General features: G+C 36.9%; 1 protein-coding gene across 6 annotated transcripts in view; it reads right to left on the reverse strand.

Moving 5' to 3' along the window:
- CSDE1 (cold shock domain containing E1) overlaps positions 1-22,347 on the reverse strand; it is a 41,541-nt gene that overhangs the window by 13,194 nt on the left and 6,000 nt on the right. Inside the window, exons 1-12 of one of the 6 annotated variants that reach the window (XM_063625825.1) lie at positions 15,051-15,134; positions 11,426-11,572; positions 9,590-9,788; positions 7,850-7,959; positions 7,358-7,450; positions 6,644-6,741; positions 4,319-4,400; positions 3,871-3,999; positions 3,616-3,741; positions 2,476-2,688; positions 361-501; positions 111-275 (exon numbers count right to left, since the gene is read on the reverse strand). In XM_063625825.1, coding sequence (XP_063481895.1) covers positions 111-275; positions 361-501; positions 2,476-2,688; positions 3,616-3,741; positions 3,871-3,999; positions 4,319-4,400; positions 6,644-6,741; positions 7,358-7,450; positions 7,850-7,959; positions 9,590-9,788; positions 11,426-11,563 — 1,494 coding nt within the window. In that variant the 5' untranslated portion in view covers positions 11,564-11,572; positions 15,051-15,134. Of the gene's footprint in view, positions 1-110; positions 276-360; positions 502-2,475; positions 2,689-3,615; positions 3,742-3,870; positions 4,000-4,318; positions 4,401-6,643; positions 6,742-7,357; positions 7,451-7,849; positions 7,960-9,589; positions 9,789-11,425; positions 11,573-15,050; positions 15,135-19,726; positions 20,114-22,347 lie in introns of those variants that run through there. The other 5 variants (XM_063625827.1, XM_063625826.1, XM_063625830.1 and 2 more) reach the window with 5 other exon arrangements.

Below are 22,347 nucleotides of genomic sequence, written 5' to 3' on the forward strand. Positions count from 1 at the left end.
TTCTGAAAGAGACAAACTTCCACTGATTATATGTACTCTATTACTATGTACTGTTAAAGCAGAAGAGGAATAAACAGCTACAAAAATCATTCAGATTATGCAAAACCTACCTTCTCTTTGCCTTTATTTGGGCTAGTGGTTTTAGGATTGGAAAAAGTGGCTTCCTTTTCTACCGTGCCCAGAAAACGGTGATCTGAATGGGAATGAAATGAAACCGTGCCCTTGGGAAGTTTTTTAATCCTAATAGCATGATTTCTTTGAGCAGAGAGCATATCCTAAAAATGATAAAACAAAATTAACTTTCAATTGAAAAAGAAAGCATCAAGAAACACCTCCCAACTTTTCTCAAAAACAACTCACAGGAACCACAGTAAACTCTACTTCATCTGCAATATGGAGCTGGTTCCCATCCAGAATTTCACTGAAGTGGAAGAACATACGAACGTCACGATCCACACACTTGATGAAACCAAAACCATCTCTCGTGGCAGCAATCACACCCTGAAACCCAAATAATATTTTCACTGGCTGTGAAACTTGTCAAGTAAGGCAACATTGAACTTTACAACCACCATCAAGTTAAATTCATCAGGAATTTTCTCTGATGTGACACAAATACTGTATTATCCACATTTGAACTGTTCTCACTTAAGTACAAACTCATTGCTTTCAACAAAGTAACTTAACCTGAGCAATTTTCTAAGACTCCCCAATTGCTACTTCCTGGCAAATATACACTAGAAAAAATTACCACATTTGAACGTAAACACATGAACACAATGTATTTCATAAAAGTCCAAGCCTAATGACAATATAATCTCCGGAAACTTCACTAATTTACAGACCATAATTCCAAATTAGACAAAGGCACGTCTCTAGTCTCTACCTCAAAAATTGCATGAGTTTAGGCCCAGGAAAGAGTTAAAATTTACATCTGAAGAATAAAATACATGAAATCTTTTCTCTTTTTTTTTTTTCCCTTCTTACTAAATTATCAGCTTTGCAAGGCTATTGTATCAAGAGTACCTGGAACATGGTAGGTACTCATGTTTAATGAAACAATGAACACAAATTATCAATCTGCTATTGTATTACATACTACATATTTGCTCACTGCAGAAGTGATTCTGTAAGTTTTAAATATGACCTAAACAATATTTTGACATTTAATCCTTGCCAAGTCCTGATGGTAGCCAAGTTGTATTTTCCATACTGTAAAGCAAAACAGATCTTGCCTTTGAAAATGTAAAAAAAAATAAAAATAAAAAAAATTAAAAAATCACACATTCAGACTTACAAACTTTTAGTTAAATACACTGTGTCAAATACAATCAGTTCTTCAAAGGCAAAGGATTAAAAAAACTCAAGAAACTTAAATTTTCATTCAATGTACCCAGTTCCACTGACAACACTGAGTTTTAGTGTAGATGATATGATCTCAAACATAACCATAAATGTAAATTATGTCTGAGAAAGTAAGTTCATAAAACATGTCTGGGAAAAATTCTGGTTGGTATATGCCACTCCCAGACACAAACTCTTTAAAAACAATTTGCGAAGTTCTGCCAAAACAAAACCTTTTTGACTCTGGTTTAATTGCAAGCTTGTCCAAACCGTGGCCTAGGACAGCTCTGAATGTGGCCCAACACAACAAATTGTTAAACCTTCTTAAAACATGATGAGATGTTTTTGTGATTATTTTTTTGAGACAGAGTCTTCCTCTGTCACCCAGGTTGCAGTGCAATGGCATGGTATTGGCTCACTGCAACCTCTGCCTCCTGGGTTCCAGCGATTCTCCTGTCTCAGCCTCCTGAGTAAAGTTAGGATTACAGGCACCCACCATCACACCTGGCTCATTTTTCTATTTTTAGGAGAGACGGGGTTTTACCATGTTGGCCAGGCTGGTCTTGAACTCCTGACCTCAAGTGATCACCTGCCTCGGCCTCCCCAAGTGCTGGGATTACAGGTGTGAGCCACCGTGCCTGATTTTTTTTTTTTAAAAAGCTCATCAGCTATCATTGGTATTAGTGTATTTTATGTGTGATCTAGTGTCTAGATCATGGGTTTCAATCTTTTGGCTTCCCTGGACCACACTGGAGGAAGAAGTGTGTTTCCTAAAAACAGAAACCACTGATTAAATGTCTTAGGAAATAGTTAAGGAAAATCTACTTTCTACAATGATGAACTTGAATTTTCTTACTCTTCATATTAAGGGCCAGAGAATCACTGACTCTAAAAATACCTTAGTAATCCTGTCCAGATTTCCATTCAAAAATTTTTTCACATATATTTCCAAGATAACTGCCAGAGATAACCCAGACTGACTCAAATGTGTATGATTCTTAATCACCTTAACAAGGTAAATGCCCATTAGGGTCATTTAACTTAAGAAGAATTTTAATTTAGTAGTATAAACTTGAATGTAACATTGGCTTTCGCATATCAGATACATATCCAGTAATATCCAACACTTACCATTTCTCGGGCTTCATTAGTGAACTGAAATGTATTTGACAGAACTTCTATATTGGTTGCTCGTTCTAATTTGTCACGTCGGTCTGTTGAAATATTAAACCTAACATGGTCACCTTCCAGCAGGGTCACCTTGGATTTCGTATCTTTGTCTCCAAAGGGAAGTTCTTTAGGGATCACAAAGTCAACTTTGATGCGTCCTGGCAATGGGTCATTCTGATGAGAAGGAAAAACGATTTTAGCTGGAGATTTCTCATCCTTCCTAGTTCTAAGTCAAACAAGAAGAACACATAGTAAACCCATGTTATTTTTAACATAGTTCCCTGAAGCGAAAAAAGGTGTTGACAACATAAGTCCAATGTGAAAGCTTCATGGTCTACGGTCACATGAGTCAACCATAAAATTACAACACTGCAATTAAGACCCAGCACTCTGGTACCAAAAGATTTTATTTAAGGAATTTTTCCAGGAATGACACGACTTCTGTCCTCACCTTCCCCACAAACTGGAGGGGTAGGGCAGGGGCAGAGGAGGGAACAAATGTACACCTGAACTGCAGTCTAATCCAATCAGGGGCTTTCCAATTTAACTAGCATTTTCTTCTTTGGCCTTTTCTCATCACCTAGTAAAAAAAAAAAAAATACGTATTTGGCTGGGCGAGGTGGCTCATGCCTGTAATCCCAGCACTTCGGGAGGCCAAGGTGGATGGATCACAAGGTCAAGAGATCAAGACCATCCTTGCCAACAGGGTAAAACCCCGTCTCTACTAAGAATACAAAAATTAGCTGGGCATGGTGGCATGCGCTTGTAGTCTCAGCTACTTGGGAGGCTGAGGCAGGACAATGGCTTAAACCCAGGAGGTGGAGGTTGCAGTGAGCCGAGATTGCGCCACTGCACTCCAGCCTGGCGACAGAGTGAGACTCTGTCACAAAAAAAGAAGAAGAAAAAAAAAGAAAACACACGCCATATTTACGGATATATAAATCTGGTTTCTCTTTTAGTTTAAATATACATAACAAGAGGTCCTTAGTTGTTCCACTATCACATTATATTAACTGAATAAGATAAAATCTCAGTATACCACACCATATTATTCTATTACTACTGAGGCGAAATAGGACTCTCCTGAAAAAGATTATTTACCTGGTTTTTACTGGGTACTTTTGGGATAACTTTGGTTACAGTTCCTTCAAAATGTTCAATGCTGATATCTTCAAATATGACTGTTCCTTGAGGCAATAGTCTGACATCTGTTGCAACTTCTTTACCCTAAATCAGAAGGGGTTGGAGGTGGTGGGGGGGGACAGAGGAAGGAAGAATCACATAACTTTAAGTGTTTCTTAAAAACATAAACCAACTCTGATCTTAAAAGGCCAAAGATCAAGTTAACTATCTTACATTTCTGTCCTTGATTGTGAATTCCACGTCATCACCAGGCTGTAAGGTTTCTAAGTCTCCCTTAAATTCACTATAGTGAAAGAATATCTCTTTTACAACATCACCTCTTTCAATAAAGCCAAATGCCTCCTGAAGCAAAACAAAAAACCAAGAACATTATTGCCACTCTGTATGCATTTATGATTACAACTTAAAACCAGTAATTTTTGTAAAATTATACTGTAGTCACAATAATATAATTTGGTACAATCTAATATTATCAATTAAACAGCCCATTTTAAAGAAGATAATGTATTAGCAACCAAGGAATTTTAAGAGACTACTTTTGAAGTTAACAGTGAAATATTTTTAAAGGGTAAGATAAAACAGAAAAAACAAAGGCTGGAGTTTGAAGTACAACCTTTCAAGTGGCCAAAGAAAACCCAAGTTTCTCAAATTTAACACTTACCTTCATGGCACAAACTACTCCCTGACAGCGGGCTTGTTTCTTTTTCAACAGCATAATGTTGCGAGCACTTACAGCACCAGTACTAGGAAAAAAAAATAATTGCAGGGAGGAGGAATGAAACAGGGATTAAAAACGTATTGGCCTGCTTAGATATGAGTCTAAAGAAACTAGTTTCCTGGGGCTTCAAGAATTCTATCATCACTAAGAATAAATACAGGGTTTATGACATTTGATTATTTTCATATGGCTTTATATGCAAAGGACTTTAACTCCTTAGCCTTCTACGTTTGGCAAATATATATATAGGTCATCTTTCTCTGGGACTGTTGTTGGAAGATTTGCTTTTTTACAAACTTACACATGGGTGCATGATGTTCTACTGTTTTTCTATTTCAACAAAAGAAGTGAAATAAAGCCACAAAGCGAATGCTACCAAAGGTGGGGAATACTAAAGTCTTACAAAGGTTATTCATTGAACAAACATTTGTGTAGGTATAATCTGCGGCGAAGTAAGGTACTGGTGATACACAGATAAATAGGAGATCGTGTCTATTTTCAGTGAATGCTAAATTTAGTAGCAATCTCATTATTTCTGAGTAAACAGCCATAAAAGTTGAGTAAATGAAGTGATTTTAAGAGAACTTGCTATGCTTTTAAAAGTAATGATATTCACCTCCGTTGGAGAATGGAAACAAGTTAGAGACACCACATGTTGCTTTTATGCCCTCATATTTGTACAGCAGCGATGTAAATTCAATTTTGTTTTTAAGATAACATAGACTATATAAGACATAATGGTACTGTTAGCCTAAATGTTTTAAGAGAAGACCTATACACCAAGCAATTACTTCCCTTAATTTTTCACGGACAAATAACCCAAAATGTGCTTTTTATTTAAAAAAAATGTTACAGACTAACAAAGACACCAGAAAAATTCTACCTGCTTTTGTAACTTACTGCAGTGAAAAGGCTTTAGAGTCAGATGGGAATTTAAATGCCTGCTATTTAAAAGCAGTAGGAACATCGACAAGTAACTTTGTGAGAACTTATACCTCATTTTAAAAATGACGAAACTTACCAGGTAAGGCTGTTCTGAGATTAACAACTATATAAATTGAGGCCTTCAGACTATAACTAATAATAACCACACCTACAACACAATCTGATTCCTTCAAGGCTTGCCAAGAAAGAGGTAAGGTTCAAGGCAGATAATCCCACAGACATGCTCTTAGGACTTTTCCCTCCACGTGCTACTGGAAAGTACATTACTAGCACTTTCTCCAACTTCCTATTTTAATTTCCTTCTCCTCTTGCATCTCTCATCTCTCCTATCCCAAGATAAAAATAATATTCTCCCTGGGCTTTCTTAACTACATTTTCCTTAACTGTGTATGCTGATGAATTCTACAGCTCTATATACTTTCCCTATAGGCAGGAAACAGACCTTAGACTTACAGGTCTAAGTCTCAGACCTATACACGCAACTGTAGATTTGATATCTCTACCCAGACACATCACAAACTTCTCACACTCAAAAATTGCCAAGATAAGTATGATTCTTTTCCCACCTTGAACATTCTCCTTATGTCTTCTTAGCCCAGTTTATGGTACCATCATCTGCCCAGTATGCCAGGCCAGAAAAACAGTATTTGGGACTCCCTTTAATTCCAACCCCACCTTTATCAAATCAATTAAGACTGATGATTTTATCTTCTCAATATGACTTGACTCCTCCACCCCATCCTCTTAGTCTATCCATATTAGGCGGTCATCTTTCACGTTAACTTTCACATCACTGCCTCTGGTCAACAGCATCCCTATCTTTCAAAAGTCTACCACTTCCACCACCTCCAAAGATCTAAACCAATCACATTTCCTTGTTTTGAACACCGCAAAGATTCCTACATAGAAGAACGCTCAAACTTTACCTTCTGGTCAATTCGACCAAACTTTTGGCCATTTCCCTCAAACATGTCATGATACTTCTTCTAATCATAATGCTCTTTTTTCTCATCTCTCTAGTGACTATATCCCTCCCTCAAAACTTACCTCAAAGCACTATTTTTTGAAAAACCTTCACTGATCTCTAGAACAAGTCCTTTAAATGCCTAACAATGTTTTAATTATCATCTTCCTATTTCTGAGACCCTGCATAATGGCTGTAATACAATATTCATAGACCTCAAATCATTAGTTGATGAATTCAAAGTTCATGAAAACTATCCAGACTTACAAGTTAGGTTTTTAACTCACTTCAAATTTCTTAATGGGGGGGGCGGGGAACCTGCTTAGGTGAGAAAATTTAAAAAAAAAAAAAGAACTTACTGTTTATTGTTATCAATTACAAAGTTTATTTTATCTCCAGTTTCCAGCTGAACGTTCCCTTCGACATCTTCAGGGGTGTAAGTCAGATAAAACACTTCCTGTGAATTAATAAATCATTATTACTATTTTGGCAGGATGCATATTGACTGTATACTGTGATTTACTTACTTAAAAACCTCTTATACTGGCATTTTAAGCCAAATTTCTTAAAATTAAATGCTTTATGACAAGTCACGTTATTCATATAAACACACACTTCCCCTCCATGGTGCTGATGACTTCTGCGAGTCCACAGCTGAGCAGCAATCCAACTTCAAAAAGCTTACACACGTGGAAGCATTTGCCCAGAGACTATAGTTACATTTCAAAAAAAACAATTGTATATAAGGCATTCCAAACAAAAAAAGCTGGTGTTAGTGCTTAAAAGGAACCAGAAAAAGATCCCCCCCACAACCCCCAAAAAAGTGATTAAAAGGAACATTTTACCTTAATATTCTAACTAAGGTCATACTTGGGCAAACTAAGACACTTGGAAGTCCTATGGAATTTTTCTTTTTAAATTTTTTGATTATGCTGCATATGAAGCCTCTTAGAAACCAAATTTAAAACTGATTTTAACAATTGCAGCTTACGTTTTCTATTTTGAATTTTAAAGTACGCTTATAGATCACATGGTGGATCAGGCAAAGGTTTAAGAAAAATACACAAGTTTACCCCATTACGTTCGTAGCATACACTCCCTGTTGGACTCTGACCCGGGGCAGCTGGAGATTTACTCTCTAAGTTGTGAGGAACAGCGCACACAACCTACCAGTCAAAAAAAAAAAAATTTCCATTGCTAATCATTTCAGGAGCAGCACTGTGCAATATAAACTGAATTTTAATATCCTCTATACTATACACAGGGATGCATTTTAATATGATCCACAAGAGGATGTCATGCTGCCAAGTTTCAAACTTACAGTACGTAAATTGACTGTAAGCATTGACTCAGGGTTATATGTAAAAACCCAATTGAGTCTTGACCATATTTTTATTTCAGGTCAAGAAATGCCAGTGCTTTTGATTAATTTTAAAATAGTAATCTTTATATACTATAGCTCTCTTTCGTGCAAACTGAGGAGATGGGGAGAATCTTCCTTTTCTAATGTGAAAGATATGCAAATGCAGGGCCCTAAAAAAACAGAAAGCATCAAAGTCACTAACTTGTCCATTCATTCGTTCTTCAGGGAGGATTTCTTGTTTTATCTTCACCAGTTTAACAGCAATGGGTTTCCCAGTCCGCCGGTCCGATGATACTTCAAATTCAACATCATCTAAAATAAATAATGTGTTATGTTTGTTGAACTAATTTTTGCAAAATGATATATTGCTTCCAAGCTATACTTAACATAGCATTTGAATTGCCTTAGACCAGTGGTTTTCAAAGTGTGGTCCCTGGACCAGCAGCATTAACATCACCTGGGAGCTTAAAAGAAATACTGGACCTAACTCTAGTCCTAGCCAAAGACAAACTCTGGGGATCAAGTATAGCAATCTGTGTTTTAACAAGCCTTCCACGTAATTCTGATACACACAAATGTTTCAGAACCACCATCTTATGCTAAGATAGCCATGTCTTAATCTTAGTTTTTATGGCATTTACACATACTACAAATGAGATGACTTAATCATAACCTCTGGCAAGTTTGGTTTTTTTTTTTTTTAAACTCCTCTGTACCTCAGTTTTCTCAGATGTAAAAGGAGAATAATTCCTAACAAACAGTACTGCCATGAGGATTAACCAAAACAATGCTCCTACAGCATGCATCTTGTTAGCTACTATACTGACTCTTTTCTCAAACATGTTTTTTAAAAATGCAAAGAGGCCTCATAATTTCAGTCCTTTAGTAAGCCGAACACTTTCACATGTAAAAACGGTTGTTTTTTTTTTTTTTTTTTTGAGACAGAGTCTCCCTGTCACCCAAGCTGGAGTGCAGTGGCACGATCTAAGCTCACTGCAACCTCTACCTCGCGGGCTCAAGTGACCCTCCCACCTCAGTCTACTTAGTAGCTGGGACTACAGGCACAAGTCACCTTCCTCAGCTAATTTTTGTATTTTTTGTAGAGATGGGGTTTTGCCATGTTGCCCAGGCTGCAAGCTGGTCTTGAATTCCTGAGCTCAAGCAATCTGCTTGCCCTAGCCTCCCAAAATGCTGGGAATACAGGCATGAGCCACCATGCCAGGCCTGTGAAATAATTTGTACAGTGTCAGCCAAAATGAATTTCCATATAATCTAAGAGGTAACTTTTTTTTTTTTTGAGATGGGGTCTCACTGGGTTGCCCAGGCTGGGGTGCAGTGGTGGGATCTCGGCTCACTGTAAGCTCCGCCTCTCGGGTTCACACCATTCTCCTGCCTCAGCCTCCTGAGTAGCTGGGACTACAGGCGCCTGCCACCACACCCGGCTAATTTTTCGTATTTTTAGTAGAGATGGGGTTTCACCGTGTTAGCCAGGATGGTCTCAATCTCCTGACCTCGTGATCTGCCCACCTCGGCCTCCCAAAGTGCTGGGATTACAGGCGTGAGCCACTGTGCCTGGCTTCTAAGAGGTGACATTCTAAGAATTACTTTTTTCAGGTACTACCCAAAATAGTACCTGACAGAATAATCATAAGTAACATTATAAAAGTTCAATATTCCTACTGGCTTAAAATCTTAGGGGTAAACAGTCATCATTAGGGGGAACAACAATGAAATCTTCCAAGCATTTATTGTAAATATACGCAAATATAATCTTTCAAGGATTCTGCTGGTTTATACAGATATTCTTCAGTAAACAGTACAACTAAAAGTCCAAAATGTTTTTATTTACATAAAACATTTTTTTGAAAAACACTCATGAACAAATTGATATGCAAGACAAATTTTGTGATTACATTTTTACAAAGGAGAACCGACAGATTACCTCCTACTTTTAAGTCTTGCAGGTTGCCATTATACTGTGAACAGTGGAAGAAAAGTCTAGCTTGACGTTCTGAACACTGAATAAATCCGTAAGAGGTTAACAGTTTTTCAATAACCCCAGTTTCACGCAGTGCTGCTGAAGTACCATTAGGGTACCCATTATGTCCATTGTTGTGGAGAAGGTTTGGATCAAAGCTCATCTGTTTTAAAAAGAAAAAGAATATATACATATCTGTACATGATCTCCGTAGCATATTAAGTCTAGTTAATAAGTCACTAAATCTTTCATATAAAAAGGCAAAAAAAAGTAAAATGAAGGGAAGATTATGGACTTTATTACTGCAGCATTAATTTAGCTAATAAAACATTTCAGAGGAAACAATTTAAATTATATCGGGGAATTGCCCCAAATTATGGCAGAATTTCCACTTACCAGACAAAAATAGAATTTCTGGGGTTTAATATTAAGGTATAGCAACTACATTAGTAAATGCTGCCTTTACATGAACTGAAAATTACTAAAACAACCATTTCAGAACAAAGATAATTAACATTAAGAGACAGTGACCACAAACTACCAAAGACTCTTAAGAGATTTGGTAACACTATTTTGAAACTTCAGCCAATACCTTAATACTATTTAGTAAGTCATGCATTTGGGAAGGCATATTTCAAGTTAGTAGAGATTAACACAATAAAATGAACTTTCTATGCAATACTTAAACTAGAAAATTTCAGAGTAATTCATGCTTAGGTCCTTTAATGAAAGACTATCCAAAATAGTGCATTAGAAAACTTCTGAGACAACAAAACTCCAAGACAGCAAAAGCATTTCCATTTTAAAAATGCTGAAGCATTTCACAGGTACATTTAATCTTTACCTGAAAGAAACCCTTCACTTTTCACATACTGATGAAATCTGTAACTATCACTTCTTTCCCATTCTTTAGTGAAATAGGAGCTATTTAAAAGCAATATAATGGAATCTGCCTAGGTCATAAAATACTATCACATTGGATGTTCCATTTGCCCTTCTTTGAGTAAAACAACAAAAACTATAAGTGAAGTACAAAATAGGACGAAATCCTTAGCAAAGCCTAGGTCTATAATTTACCACAGTAATGACATTTCTAAATCATTACAATTATGTTTTAGACCCTTTCATTGAAAATCTGATTTATAAGTATTTCCATTTAAGTGGGATGTTGGGCATTATTAATAAAAAGGATATATTTTCATTAGGAAAAAAGAGTAACTAAAATTCTAGAAAGATAAACCAAAGTATGAGTCAACAATATGTGTGATGGTTAAATCATGTAAATCAAAGCCACCACACCTGTAGGTGGTTATGTCCTAATTCTTCTACACTAGCCACTGTTCTGTGTTTAACATATATTAACTCATTTAACTTTCACAAAAGCCCACAAGAAAGTATTGTATTAGCCTCATTTTACCAATGAGAAAACAGACACAGAGAAGTTAAATGACTTGCCAAAGTCAAATAGTAGAAGATTCAAACCAAGAAGGTCTGGCTGTAAACGAGGGCTTCTCAAATGAGAAGTTAAAATACAAAATCAGACTCAGTGGGTATGGGGATTTGAGATTTTCCATCTTTATTAAGATCCAAGGTGATAATAATGCTTCTGATTCTTAGATATACTTTGAGCAGTAAGGCCCTAATCTACTGAAGTTATCTTTCAAGACTGAAGGTGAAAAAAATGATTCGGGAAGTTAGAAGGTGAGTCTGCAAGATATTTCAACCAGAATGAGTGGCAATCCTAGGTCATGCTCTTAACACAAAGCAAGGTAAGCTGGGATGACTGTTTTCCTGACTTACAGATCTCTGATAAGTTGGGGTCCTCTTTTGTTTTTTAGTCCCAGATGAGGTAGAAGATGAAGATAAGGGTAAAGAAAGTGAAGGAGGGGCTGCAGGAGAGGGATGAGGATCTGATGACACAGTAAAAACGTTCTCCATCTCAAACAGCTGTTATAACATAGCATAATGTTGATAACTATGATCAATAACAATTTAATGCACATTTCACAGTCAATCTTTATATATTTTTAGCTCGGGTTTAGCGAAATTAAATTAGATTTCTATTGACATAGGAAACATATAGAATTAACATTACTATAAAAGGTGAAATGTATTTTTTTAAAGCCATTAAAATATACGATGATATCGACAATTCTGAAAATGCCACAAGGACTCTTGATGGTTGTTGGAGTGAGACTATTCAGTCCAATTTCTTTTCAATGCTGATCAACTTTAAATAGAACCTATCATTTTTAGTCACTAGTCTCCCTAAAGTAGAGTACACACTGAAAATCCAATGGGGTGTAGAAGAAAATAACTGGGACTATTTTTCTGCCCAGAGATAAAAATGAGCTTTTAAAAATATTTACTATGTATTTATAGTCTAGGTTTCACCGAGTTGGTATGTCAGATGGTCTACGAGTTATCATGTATTACTCAGGTATTCTGAGGAAAGAGTGGAGAACTCCAAAAGAGGCTGACAGTGAAGTCCTCACTCATTTGCTCTTCCCATATTACTGTATGCCCGATAAGGAGATATACAAATTTAGTTATCTAGTGTAACTAAACTACCTTCACAAGTAGCCAAATGAGGCTGGATGCAGTGGATCACACCTGTAATCCCAGCACAGGGAGGCCAAGGTGGGCAGATCACGTGAGGTCAGGAGTTTGGGACCAGCATGGCCAACATGGTAAAAGCCTGTCTCTACTAAAAATACAAAATTTAGCCAGGCATGGTGGCATGGGTCTGTAGTCCCAGCTACTCAGGAGGGGGAGGCATGAGAATTGCTTGAACCCAGGAGGCGGAGGTTGCAGTGAGCCGAAATTGTGCTACTGCACTCCAGCTTGGGCAACACAGCAAGACTCCATCCCAGAAAAACAAAAAAGCCCAAATAGACAAATGGTTGAAAGATTCCCGCAGAAGAACCTCAAATGGAAGATAAGGCAAGCACATGTAAAGAGCAAGGGAACTGACATTTCTATTCCTAGTACTAGTTCTTCAACCTCCACATTAAGAAACCATCGAACGAGGTATGACAAGTATGCCAAAAAGATCAAGACTATGATACGGACTGTTGCAATACAACACACTAAGTGTAGATTTCCCTGATACTAATTCACGATATTATAAAGCTTTTTAAAATTAAACACTTAAAAACCAGCAATCCAGAACACAGTATTTCTAGCAAGAACAGAACATTTCTGCACAAGTAAACTTTTTATAATATCCCTCACTTCACATTTTTCCTCTTTATTTGTACCACTGTGTTTTACAATGCAGACACAGAATTATAATTACACAATTTGTAAAGATATACACATATCAAAAATACATGTTTTTAACTGACAAGCAGTATAAAATTAACTTGAGAACCATTATTCTAGATCACTGAAGGACTTTCAAGCTGTGCTTCTTTCATGTTTGTTTATTTATTTATTTTTGAGACACAGTCTTGCTGTGTCACCCAGGCTGAATTAATTTATTTTTGAGATGGAGTCTCGCTGTCACCCAGCCTGGAGTGCAGTGGTGCGATCTTGGCTCACTGCAACCTCTGCCTCCTGGGTTCAAGTGATCCCTCTGCCTCAGTCTCCCAAGTAGCTGGGACTACAGGCATGCGCCACCAAACCCAGCCAATTTTTGTATTTTTAGTAGAGACAGGGTTTCACCATGTTGGCCAGGCTGTTCTCGAACTCCTGACCTCAAGTGATCCGGGCCACCCCCCCAGCCCTGGCCTCCCAAAGTGATGGGATTACAGGCGTGAGCTACCACATTTGGCCTCATGTTTAGACTATAGTTCTGATTACTATCGAACAAGAACACAGTGACATGATCTGAAATATATATGCCTTAAAGCTGCAAAATATACCCATTCTCAAATCTCCAATCCTGCCACACATCACTGCAGGTAGGAGATAGAAATCCTCTTTTTCTCACCCAAAGGGACACTGAACCAGAATTAGAAAGCATCAAAGCTAGCATTTTCTTTTAAGACTCTTAAGTTGTTCCCCAACAAGAATGTTGGAATCTGGGCTCTACTGTTCGAGTCTCGTCTCATCCCTAGACACATACCAGAAGAGTTGAAAAAGCCTTCCCCTTCTCCCAGAATCTTTGCTGACTAGAGCTCTCTTTCCCTAGCCTTTATCCATTTGGAGGAGGCCTTTATTTTATTTTTCCAAAAGGAAACACACCACTCAAACAACTTTATATAAGACATGTGACATGTTAATACTTTTCAAAGAATTCCTAATAATTTGGCTAAACTATATTTTTATGGCATTGCAAATATTCCTTAATCAGCACCATCAAAAAACAAGCAAAATGGAAGTTATCACAAAAACAATTACATAAAAGTAGAAGACAAATGGAAGTAGATAATTTAACAGAACCTTGTTTATAAAAAATTAAAGATGCTAACAAAGGTGGTGGTAGGAAGGACCCAGTAGGTAAATGTTATTTGACTTCTTTTTTAAATAGGGAAAAAAAAAATCCACAATTTAGTTGCTTGCCTAACAGCAGGTAAAAATGTATTCAAATGAACAAAGTTTAATGTCTTAAAAAATATTTAAAAACCAGCCAGGTTCAGTGGTTCATGTTTGTAATCCTAGCACTTTGAGAGGCCGAGGTGGCAAATTGCCTGAGCCCAGGAATTTCAGACTAGTCTAGGCACATGGCAAAACCCTGTCTCTACAAAAAAATACAAAAATTAGCCAAAATTAGCTGGATGCCTATAGTGCCAGCTACTCAAGAGGCTGGGGTGGGAGGATCACCTGAGCCTGGGAGGTCAAGCCATGATCCTGACACTGTACTCCAGCCTGAGTGACAGAGTGAGACCCTGTCTCAAAACAAAAACAAAACAACAAAAACCCCAAAACATACACACACACTCACACCCCTCCATGGATGAGTATATTTGTAAAATCTTTACAAGGGCGGAACTTTCTAGATTTGAAATAAATTAAAAAAAAAATCACAAGGGACTGATATCTGATTATACAAAAAGCACAAGCTTTTATACTCAAACCTAGGGGGTAAAGTGTAAATACACTACAGTAGTATTGAAGATTCTAGGCAAATCAGTACAATTAAATTACCAGAATATAAGCTTCTTGAGGGGCAGAACCTTCTATTCAAAGCTAAATCCCTAGATTTTAGATAAACAGTGCCTGGCACAGAGCAGGCACTCATATGTTGAATTACTGATTAAGTGAGCAAATAAATCATTCTTTAATATCAATCATTAAACTTTATATACAAAAGCTCAAAACATTAAACATAAAACCTTGAATTTTTGCAATAAAAAATTTCAGATAAAGCAAATTAATACTTTCATATACCAAACTAGCAAAGACGTAAGATTTTAAAATAATGAAAAACTGAGCTAAGAATAACACACACATCACTTTTATGGTAGTAAATTGGTACAACCTTTTAGAAATGCAATTTAGCAACATGTATCAAAATGTGGAGATATTTTTCTTAATAACTGCATTGCAGAAAAGCTCTCCTGGGGAAATCTGAAATGTGAAAAAAGCTTTATGCACAAGTATTTTACAAATATATTTTTGTAGCCAATTCCTGGAAATAATCTAGTCTAAGATACTTTATGGCTCAAGATGTCATTGTAACTTATGTAATGCTATGTGGTCATTGGAAACAATATGTGGGAAATGCTTATTCTGTAATAGGAAATGAGACATAAGATATTTATACAGTACGATTTCGAATGTATTTAAAGACCAGAAAATCTACTTTAATGTTCACAGATGAGAAAACACTTAGCCATCTTAAGGGCACAGCGCTAAAAATGGCAAATGTGGGAATAGAATCCAGTTCTGACTCCATTCTTAATCACTGCCTTATTCATTCAACCACAATTGAGTTCATACAATGCATAAGCACTATTTTAGGTTCTACTCATATAGTAAGTAACACAACAGACAAGTATCTCCAGCCTCATAAAGTTTAGACCTTCTACCCTTTTCTACATATTTACTTTTAAACTGAAAAAGTCATTGACAAAATTAGTCCTCCTTTAATAAAAGCAGAACTGGGACAAATCTCAGGTCAAATTTAAACTTCATTTGTAACTCAAGAAATTGATTAAAGTTCCCTGAAGAACATAAAAGTCCAAAGACTGGCTTTCAGTCCTGACTCTCAAGTACTTTTAACATCTCTGGGATTTTTTCCTCAAAAGTAAAGTGGGAGCACCTAACTGGTTTCCAAGTTCCTTTGGGGAGAGGGGGTGGAAATCTATGCTGTGTAATTTATTACAACATCTAAGTTGTTTTTCCCCCCTAATCTGGTCTGCTTGGCTTCTACTGATTGACAATTAATTTGGAAAAGGTAGCCTATTTCACCATAAGATCTTTAGAAAACCCCTCTGTATTCTCAGACATACCTCCCCTTGACTTCCACTGTTTCTTTCAATTTTCTGAACACAACCATTTTCAATACTAATTGCTGTCTTCTGGATAGGTTCTAAGTAATTATTCATTAAAGTGCATTTCACTACTATTCTTAATGTACCCGACCAATATAAAGTACTGAGTGATTACACCCCTTGATTCTGTAGACTGAAGTTTTATAACTTTGTAAAACTAAAAAACATCTCCACCATTTCTTCACAAATCACATTAGCAAAATCAGGTTTTCTTTCAGTTCCTCCGTAATGGATCATTTGTTCCTAAATAAAAAAACTATAACGTAATGCTTTTAAAATGCCTTCTGTTGGTTAATCTAGTGTTCCAATTTGGTGACTAATTTAATTTTAAATTATCAGACTCTGTGTAGTTTATCTTTTAATCATTCATTCTCCTACCTTAATACCTGTCTCACAGAGTTGTTGAGATGGTTAAATGAGTTGCTTCATGTAAAAAGCCTAAAATAAGTGCTTACGTAGCACATAGGTACTCACATAACTACTTATCAGGTCTCTGAAAAAAGCAGGGCAAAGATAGCATCTGGCAGCATACACCTGGAGACTTCTCTAAAATCAGTCTCTTACTAATTGCTATCCATCCAACATTTCTCCATATTGACCATTATGCTATCATGAGCTACTCTGCCAAGTTTTTTATTCGCTGGCTCTGAGGCTTTTGCTAGGGATGAAAAGTAAGCTCAATAGTTCCCACATCTGACTGAAAAATCAGGACATTTACAGTTCCTGTCATAGGTCTCTATTTGACTACTATCACACACCTAGCAACTGCCAAGTAATCCTGTTATTTTCTCACTCATCTGGGGCCTCAGTTTTCTCTTGCTTTGCTATGTTTCCAGTATGAAAATTATTGAGTTCAGCAGAAAAAAACTAGGGGCACGACAGGAATTTTCTAATTTTGCTTTTCTCATCTGTCACCTTTAGACTACCTGGATCAAATCATTCACCAAACACTTCAGGTCTATTTTCACATGTCAAACAAATGTTTTATAAACCTTATTCTTTCTTGCCATTTTATGGCTAATTCTACCCTTCTATATATATTTGTTCCTGATTATGTACTATTTTTACTGATTTTACAAAACCCCCCTTTAAAATCTGGGGGTTCCACTGCATTACCAAATCTGTTTCCTTAGCTGTGTGCCCCCTTTAACTGAACTATTTCACATGTACAACCACGACCATGTTTTACTGCCAATAATCTTCATCCCAATTGTGGTTTCTTTGTAAATATGTAAACATGTAATTTTTAGACAGCTATGGATGCTTTTATATATTAAAATGTTCATGTAGTAAACTAATATTCAGAATACAAAGATTACACTAAACAAAAAGCACTTCTTTAAATCTATTTCTATAAATCATGTCAATGAAATGAAAGCCTTAATATCTAATCTTGCCAGGCACGGTGGCTCACGCCTGTAATCCCAGCACTTTGGGAGGCTGAGGCGGGTGGATCACAAGGTCAGGAATTCGAAACCAGCCTGGCCAACATGGTGAAACCCCGTCTCTACTAAAAATTAAAAAAATTAGCCAGGCGTGGTGATGCGTGCCTGTAATTCCAGCTACTCAGGAGACTGAGGAAGGAAAATCACCTGAACCTGGGAGGCAGAGGCTGCAGTGAGCCAAGATCACCCCACTGCACTCCAGCCTAGGCGACATAGCAAGACTCTGTCTCAGAGAGGGAAAAAAAAAAAAAAAAAAACAAACTAATCTTTTATCCTTCAGAACATAAAATTGTGGTTTCAATTTGTGTTAATCTTCCTTATCTAATCCAACAGAATCCACAGCAATTAGTCTAAAACTATTTTTAAAAAATCAGCTAAGGTAAGAACAAATAGAAAAACTAAATGGTACAATTACCTTAAAATTAAATAAGTGTCTGTTTATGAGACATAGATAATTTAATATTACTGTAGTTTTTAGTTGTTAAGGAATAATTCTAGTGCACAGTAAGGTCATCAACACTATTACATAATCCTTCAATAAATTGGAAATAAAGTCCTAAGTGCTTCTTGAAATAGCAGTGAAGCTTTTGTAACTGAATGACTTATTTTCATTCTTCATTTTATTTGACCTCTGTAGCATCTAAAAAATGTTTACCATTGACTTCTTGAAATTATCTTTGGTGCTTCTTCCTGACTTCTTCTACTTCTTTGCTCTCTTCATTGGTGCTTCTTCCTTTATTACCTATAAACTGATGACTCCTTTCTGAATTCCTTTATGTCTACTAACTTTAGAAAATCTGGAAACTAAAGATTAAAAAGGAAAATTGCTCTTCATAAGCCTACCCTCGAAGTTAACCACTGTTTAATATTCCATACTAGTGTATTTCCTTCAACTTCAGATAGCTATCTAATGAACACAATAGATTTCCTTAATATATTTTAATATCAGTAAGTTACTATTCTAACTTCCCTATTCCTATGAACAATGAAGGTTTCTAGCTTGGACAACTGGATTTGATAAAGCCATTCTCTCCACATTTATCTTCAGATTCAACTGGTCTCCAAGTCCTCACTTCTACCATCAGAACACCTAGCACCTACCTTTTTCTCTACCTACACCTTAGCTTTTATCTTCCTTATACTTGATCCACTGCTTTTGACAGGTCTTCCCATCCTCAGCCTTTCCCTCAAAAGTGTCACCATTGGTCTTTTAAAGGTACACTTCTGAATATTACTTTAAAATGTGAAGCAATAAAGCTATCTTACTTTTGGGGGAAAAACCCTTAAGCCCTTGCTTATAGACATCTGATGGCTCTCCTACGGAATAAAGACAAACGTATTGGACCAAGCCTCCAGCAAACTTCCCTTTCATAACTCTCCCCACAAAATTATATTCTCTACTCTGTTCATAATGAACAACTTAATATATACCATGTGCTTTCATGTATCCCTGAATCTGCTAATTCTGTTACCTCTACACCTCTAGCAATGTCTCTTCTCCCTCTTAACAAGGTACTACTCACCTTCAAATATCCCTTTTCTATAGGCTTTCTTTACCCTCCTCCTCACCTCCAAGGGAACGGGTTCAGTTATATTCTTAATATTTTATTAGTATCTTTTAGCCTATATTAAACTGTGATATTGTGTAACAAATTGTTCTAAATTGTAAGTCCATTAGTATCTTATTCATTCGTTATATTTCAGCACTAGCAATGCCTAACAATACAGTAGGCATGTCAACCATTCATTCACCAATATGCACTGTATACCATTTACAAATACGCACTGCAAATGTAGGTATGGATATAAAGTAAGGCTCTTCCCTCAAGAAGCTAACACTGAAGACAGGGGAGAGAAAGAAACAGACGTCAGCAGCAAATATCACCAAAGTTTCACAGACCCTCGTAGAAAGACTGCAATGCACATTCTTATTTGAAATCCTAACTTCTAAATAGTACAGACGGAGCTTCTCTAAGAGACCAGTTAAGTCGAGAGATCAGCATGTATTAACATAATCTGGTGTGAAAAATCTGTTTGACCATAAATACTGTCCTTATCTAACAAGAGATAGTGTTGATATTTCATACTAGTTGAGAATAGAAAAACTGTCTTCTGAATACCTTTAGAAAAGAACAAATAAAGATTTTATATTTAACCAAATAATCAGGAAATCTAGAATTATGGAACTGATTCTTAATAGGAAATTACAAACCTACCTCGCAGTGATAATCAAATATTGCACTTTCAGTAGTATTTGCTGATTCTTCTTTTTCAGCACACGTTTGAAAGGATGAAAGTTGCTAGTATTAAAAAAAAGAGCGAGAGAAAATGATCTACCAAGCTAATAAAGAATACAACTGCTGCTGTACCGGGCAATCTCACAGTACAGCACTGAAGAAAACAAAGACTACTAGCAGCGTTGGGAAGTGCTCTTTCAAAGCTATTGAGTAGGCACAAACTTCTTGTTTCAGATCAAGTGTTGTGTCTTCAACTTAAGTGTACTCTTCTTTGGTCTTGTTAGTTGTTACGAGGTTTGTTCCTTGCCTGATCTGAACTTGAAGCAGCAGTTTCAGGTGGTAAAGTCTGTTCTGTTACACTTCATACTAGAGGTAAAAAATGAAGATATTAAGTATAACATATATAAAATAATCAGGGACAGTGGGTGAGAAGAGGGGCAAACTCATTTCATTAACTTAGAATCATGGGTCATGCAAGTAATGCAGAAAACTTGGAAGCATGCTCATTTGATGTTGTTTGGAGCAATCTCTCAAGTACTAGCAACTACCTCCTTTGGTATCTCATACCCAAGACCTCATATTCCATAGTCTTTTTTTTTTTTTTTTTTTTTCTTTTTTTTTTTTTGAGACGGAGTCTCGCTGTATCGCCCAGGCTGGAGTGCAATGGCGCAATCTCGGCTCACTGCAAGCTCCGCCTCCCGAGTTCACGCCATTCTCCTGCCTCAGCCTCTCCGAGTAGCTGGGACTAGAGGCGCCCGCCACCACGCCCGGCTAATTTTTTGTATTTTTAGTAGAGACGGGGTTTCACTGTGGTCTCGATCTCCTGACCTCGTGATGCGCCCGCCTCGGCCTCCCAAAGTGCTGGGATGACAAGCGTGAGCCACCGCGCCCGGCCATATTCCATAGTCTTTATTGACCTCTTCCCCCAAATAAGCTCAGTTACATGGCATAATATTTAATTTAGTGCAAGTATTTTATAAGGATCTAGCTCTGTGGAAAACATAAAAGAAGTCCCTGCCATGACAGCATAGACGATCTTGCTGAAAAGATTTATACATGGAAAAAAAAAAAACAGAGTATAGGACAAAAATGCCAAAAATTATTTTGCTCAATTAGTATCTAGGTATCTATTATGTCACAGACTATCTAGAACTATTACTCATTGTTTATCCACAACTGCATGTCCATCAAAGCAACCAAGGCTTTTAAATAAAAGTGGAATTTGAAGTGAACCTGGAAAATCAGGCAGAATTCTAGAAGAAAATAGCTGAGTATTCTAGGCATGAAACAGCACACAAGTCAAGAGAGAATATGCCACTAAATTCTAAGTTTCTTCAGAGCAGCGACCATGCATTCTGTGATTTTCTAAGCCCAGCATCAAGTGAAGTCTTCTGCATGAATGCCTGTGGCAACATGTGTGGCTTGTTGTTTCAGAGGAAAATCAACAGGCTAGCCTGGCTAGAACAGAGAGCTGGGCTGAAGTGAAATAGGATATGTAGTGTGACAGGTGTAGTGCAGCCAGATTATGAAGCATTTCAACGTGATGTAACAGGAAACAGTGCCTTAGTTTTTGAAGAAAGTGGTATTAAGTCTTGAAATCCTAAAGGAGATGACTTAGTAAGCAAACAGAAATCTCATTTGTACTGCTACAGTAAATAGATGAGAAATGTCTATAGAAGAGAAATAAAATGTATTTATCAGTAAAAATCACATTTCTGCTTTATATTAGCTATAAAATAAACAATTATTTTGCACTGACTCCGAAGTCACAAACTGGTGTTAACGAAAATTATTTCTACAGAGAGAAGAAAAAGGTGGACATGCTGAGAAGTGGATATTTGAAAACGTCAGAAGAATGATTATCAGGTGAGAGGTCAGAGCTGATTAAATAGCTCAGACCAGAAGAGCCTAATCGCAATCACTGGTACTAGTAAATACCATGAACAAGTTATTTAATCTCTCTAGGTTTCACTTTCCTCACATGTAAAATAAAAACTCAGTAACAGCTGATCTGGCCATTTTCTATTCTCTAACATCCCATGACTTTATATTGTTCCTTCAAATATCACAACATGTTACATACACTTGTCTGATCTTTCAACTTTATTTAGATCATTCTCTTATTACCCAGACTAGATATATGTCTTAGGGTAATGGTGCTCAAACACTTGGGAAGCTTTAAAAAAAAAAAAAACCTATGCCCAGCCCCCACCACTCAGAGTAATATAACTGGTTTGAGGTGGGGCCACTTTAACTATCTTGATTCTTCCCCTCTCCATCGCCATACCCAATGTTGCAAGTTGTGTTAGTATTTCCCTCACAGTATCTTTTGTGTTCATCTCTTGTCCTACTAAATGACGTATTTTAGCTCAGGTGTCTAATATATCCGCCAACTTCCAGTGTGCACACTTTCCATTTTCTGTCACATACCACCACCAGACTATCAAAAACTTGAATTTTGGCCAGGTGAGTTGGCTCACGCCTGTAATCCCAGCACTTTGGGAGGCCTTGGCAGGAGGTCTGCTTGAGCCCAGGAGCTCGAGACCAGCCTGGGCAACGTGGAGAAACCCCATCTCTACTAAAAATACAAAGAATTAGCC

The sequence above is a fragment of the Symphalangus syndactylus genome, chromosome 12 (assembly GCF_028878055.3).
Source record: "Symphalangus syndactylus isolate Jambi chromosome 12, NHGRI_mSymSyn1-v2.1_pri, whole genome shotgun sequence".
NCBI classification, from domain to species: Eukaryota; Metazoa; Chordata; class Mammalia; order Primates; family Hylobatidae; genus Symphalangus; species Symphalangus syndactylus.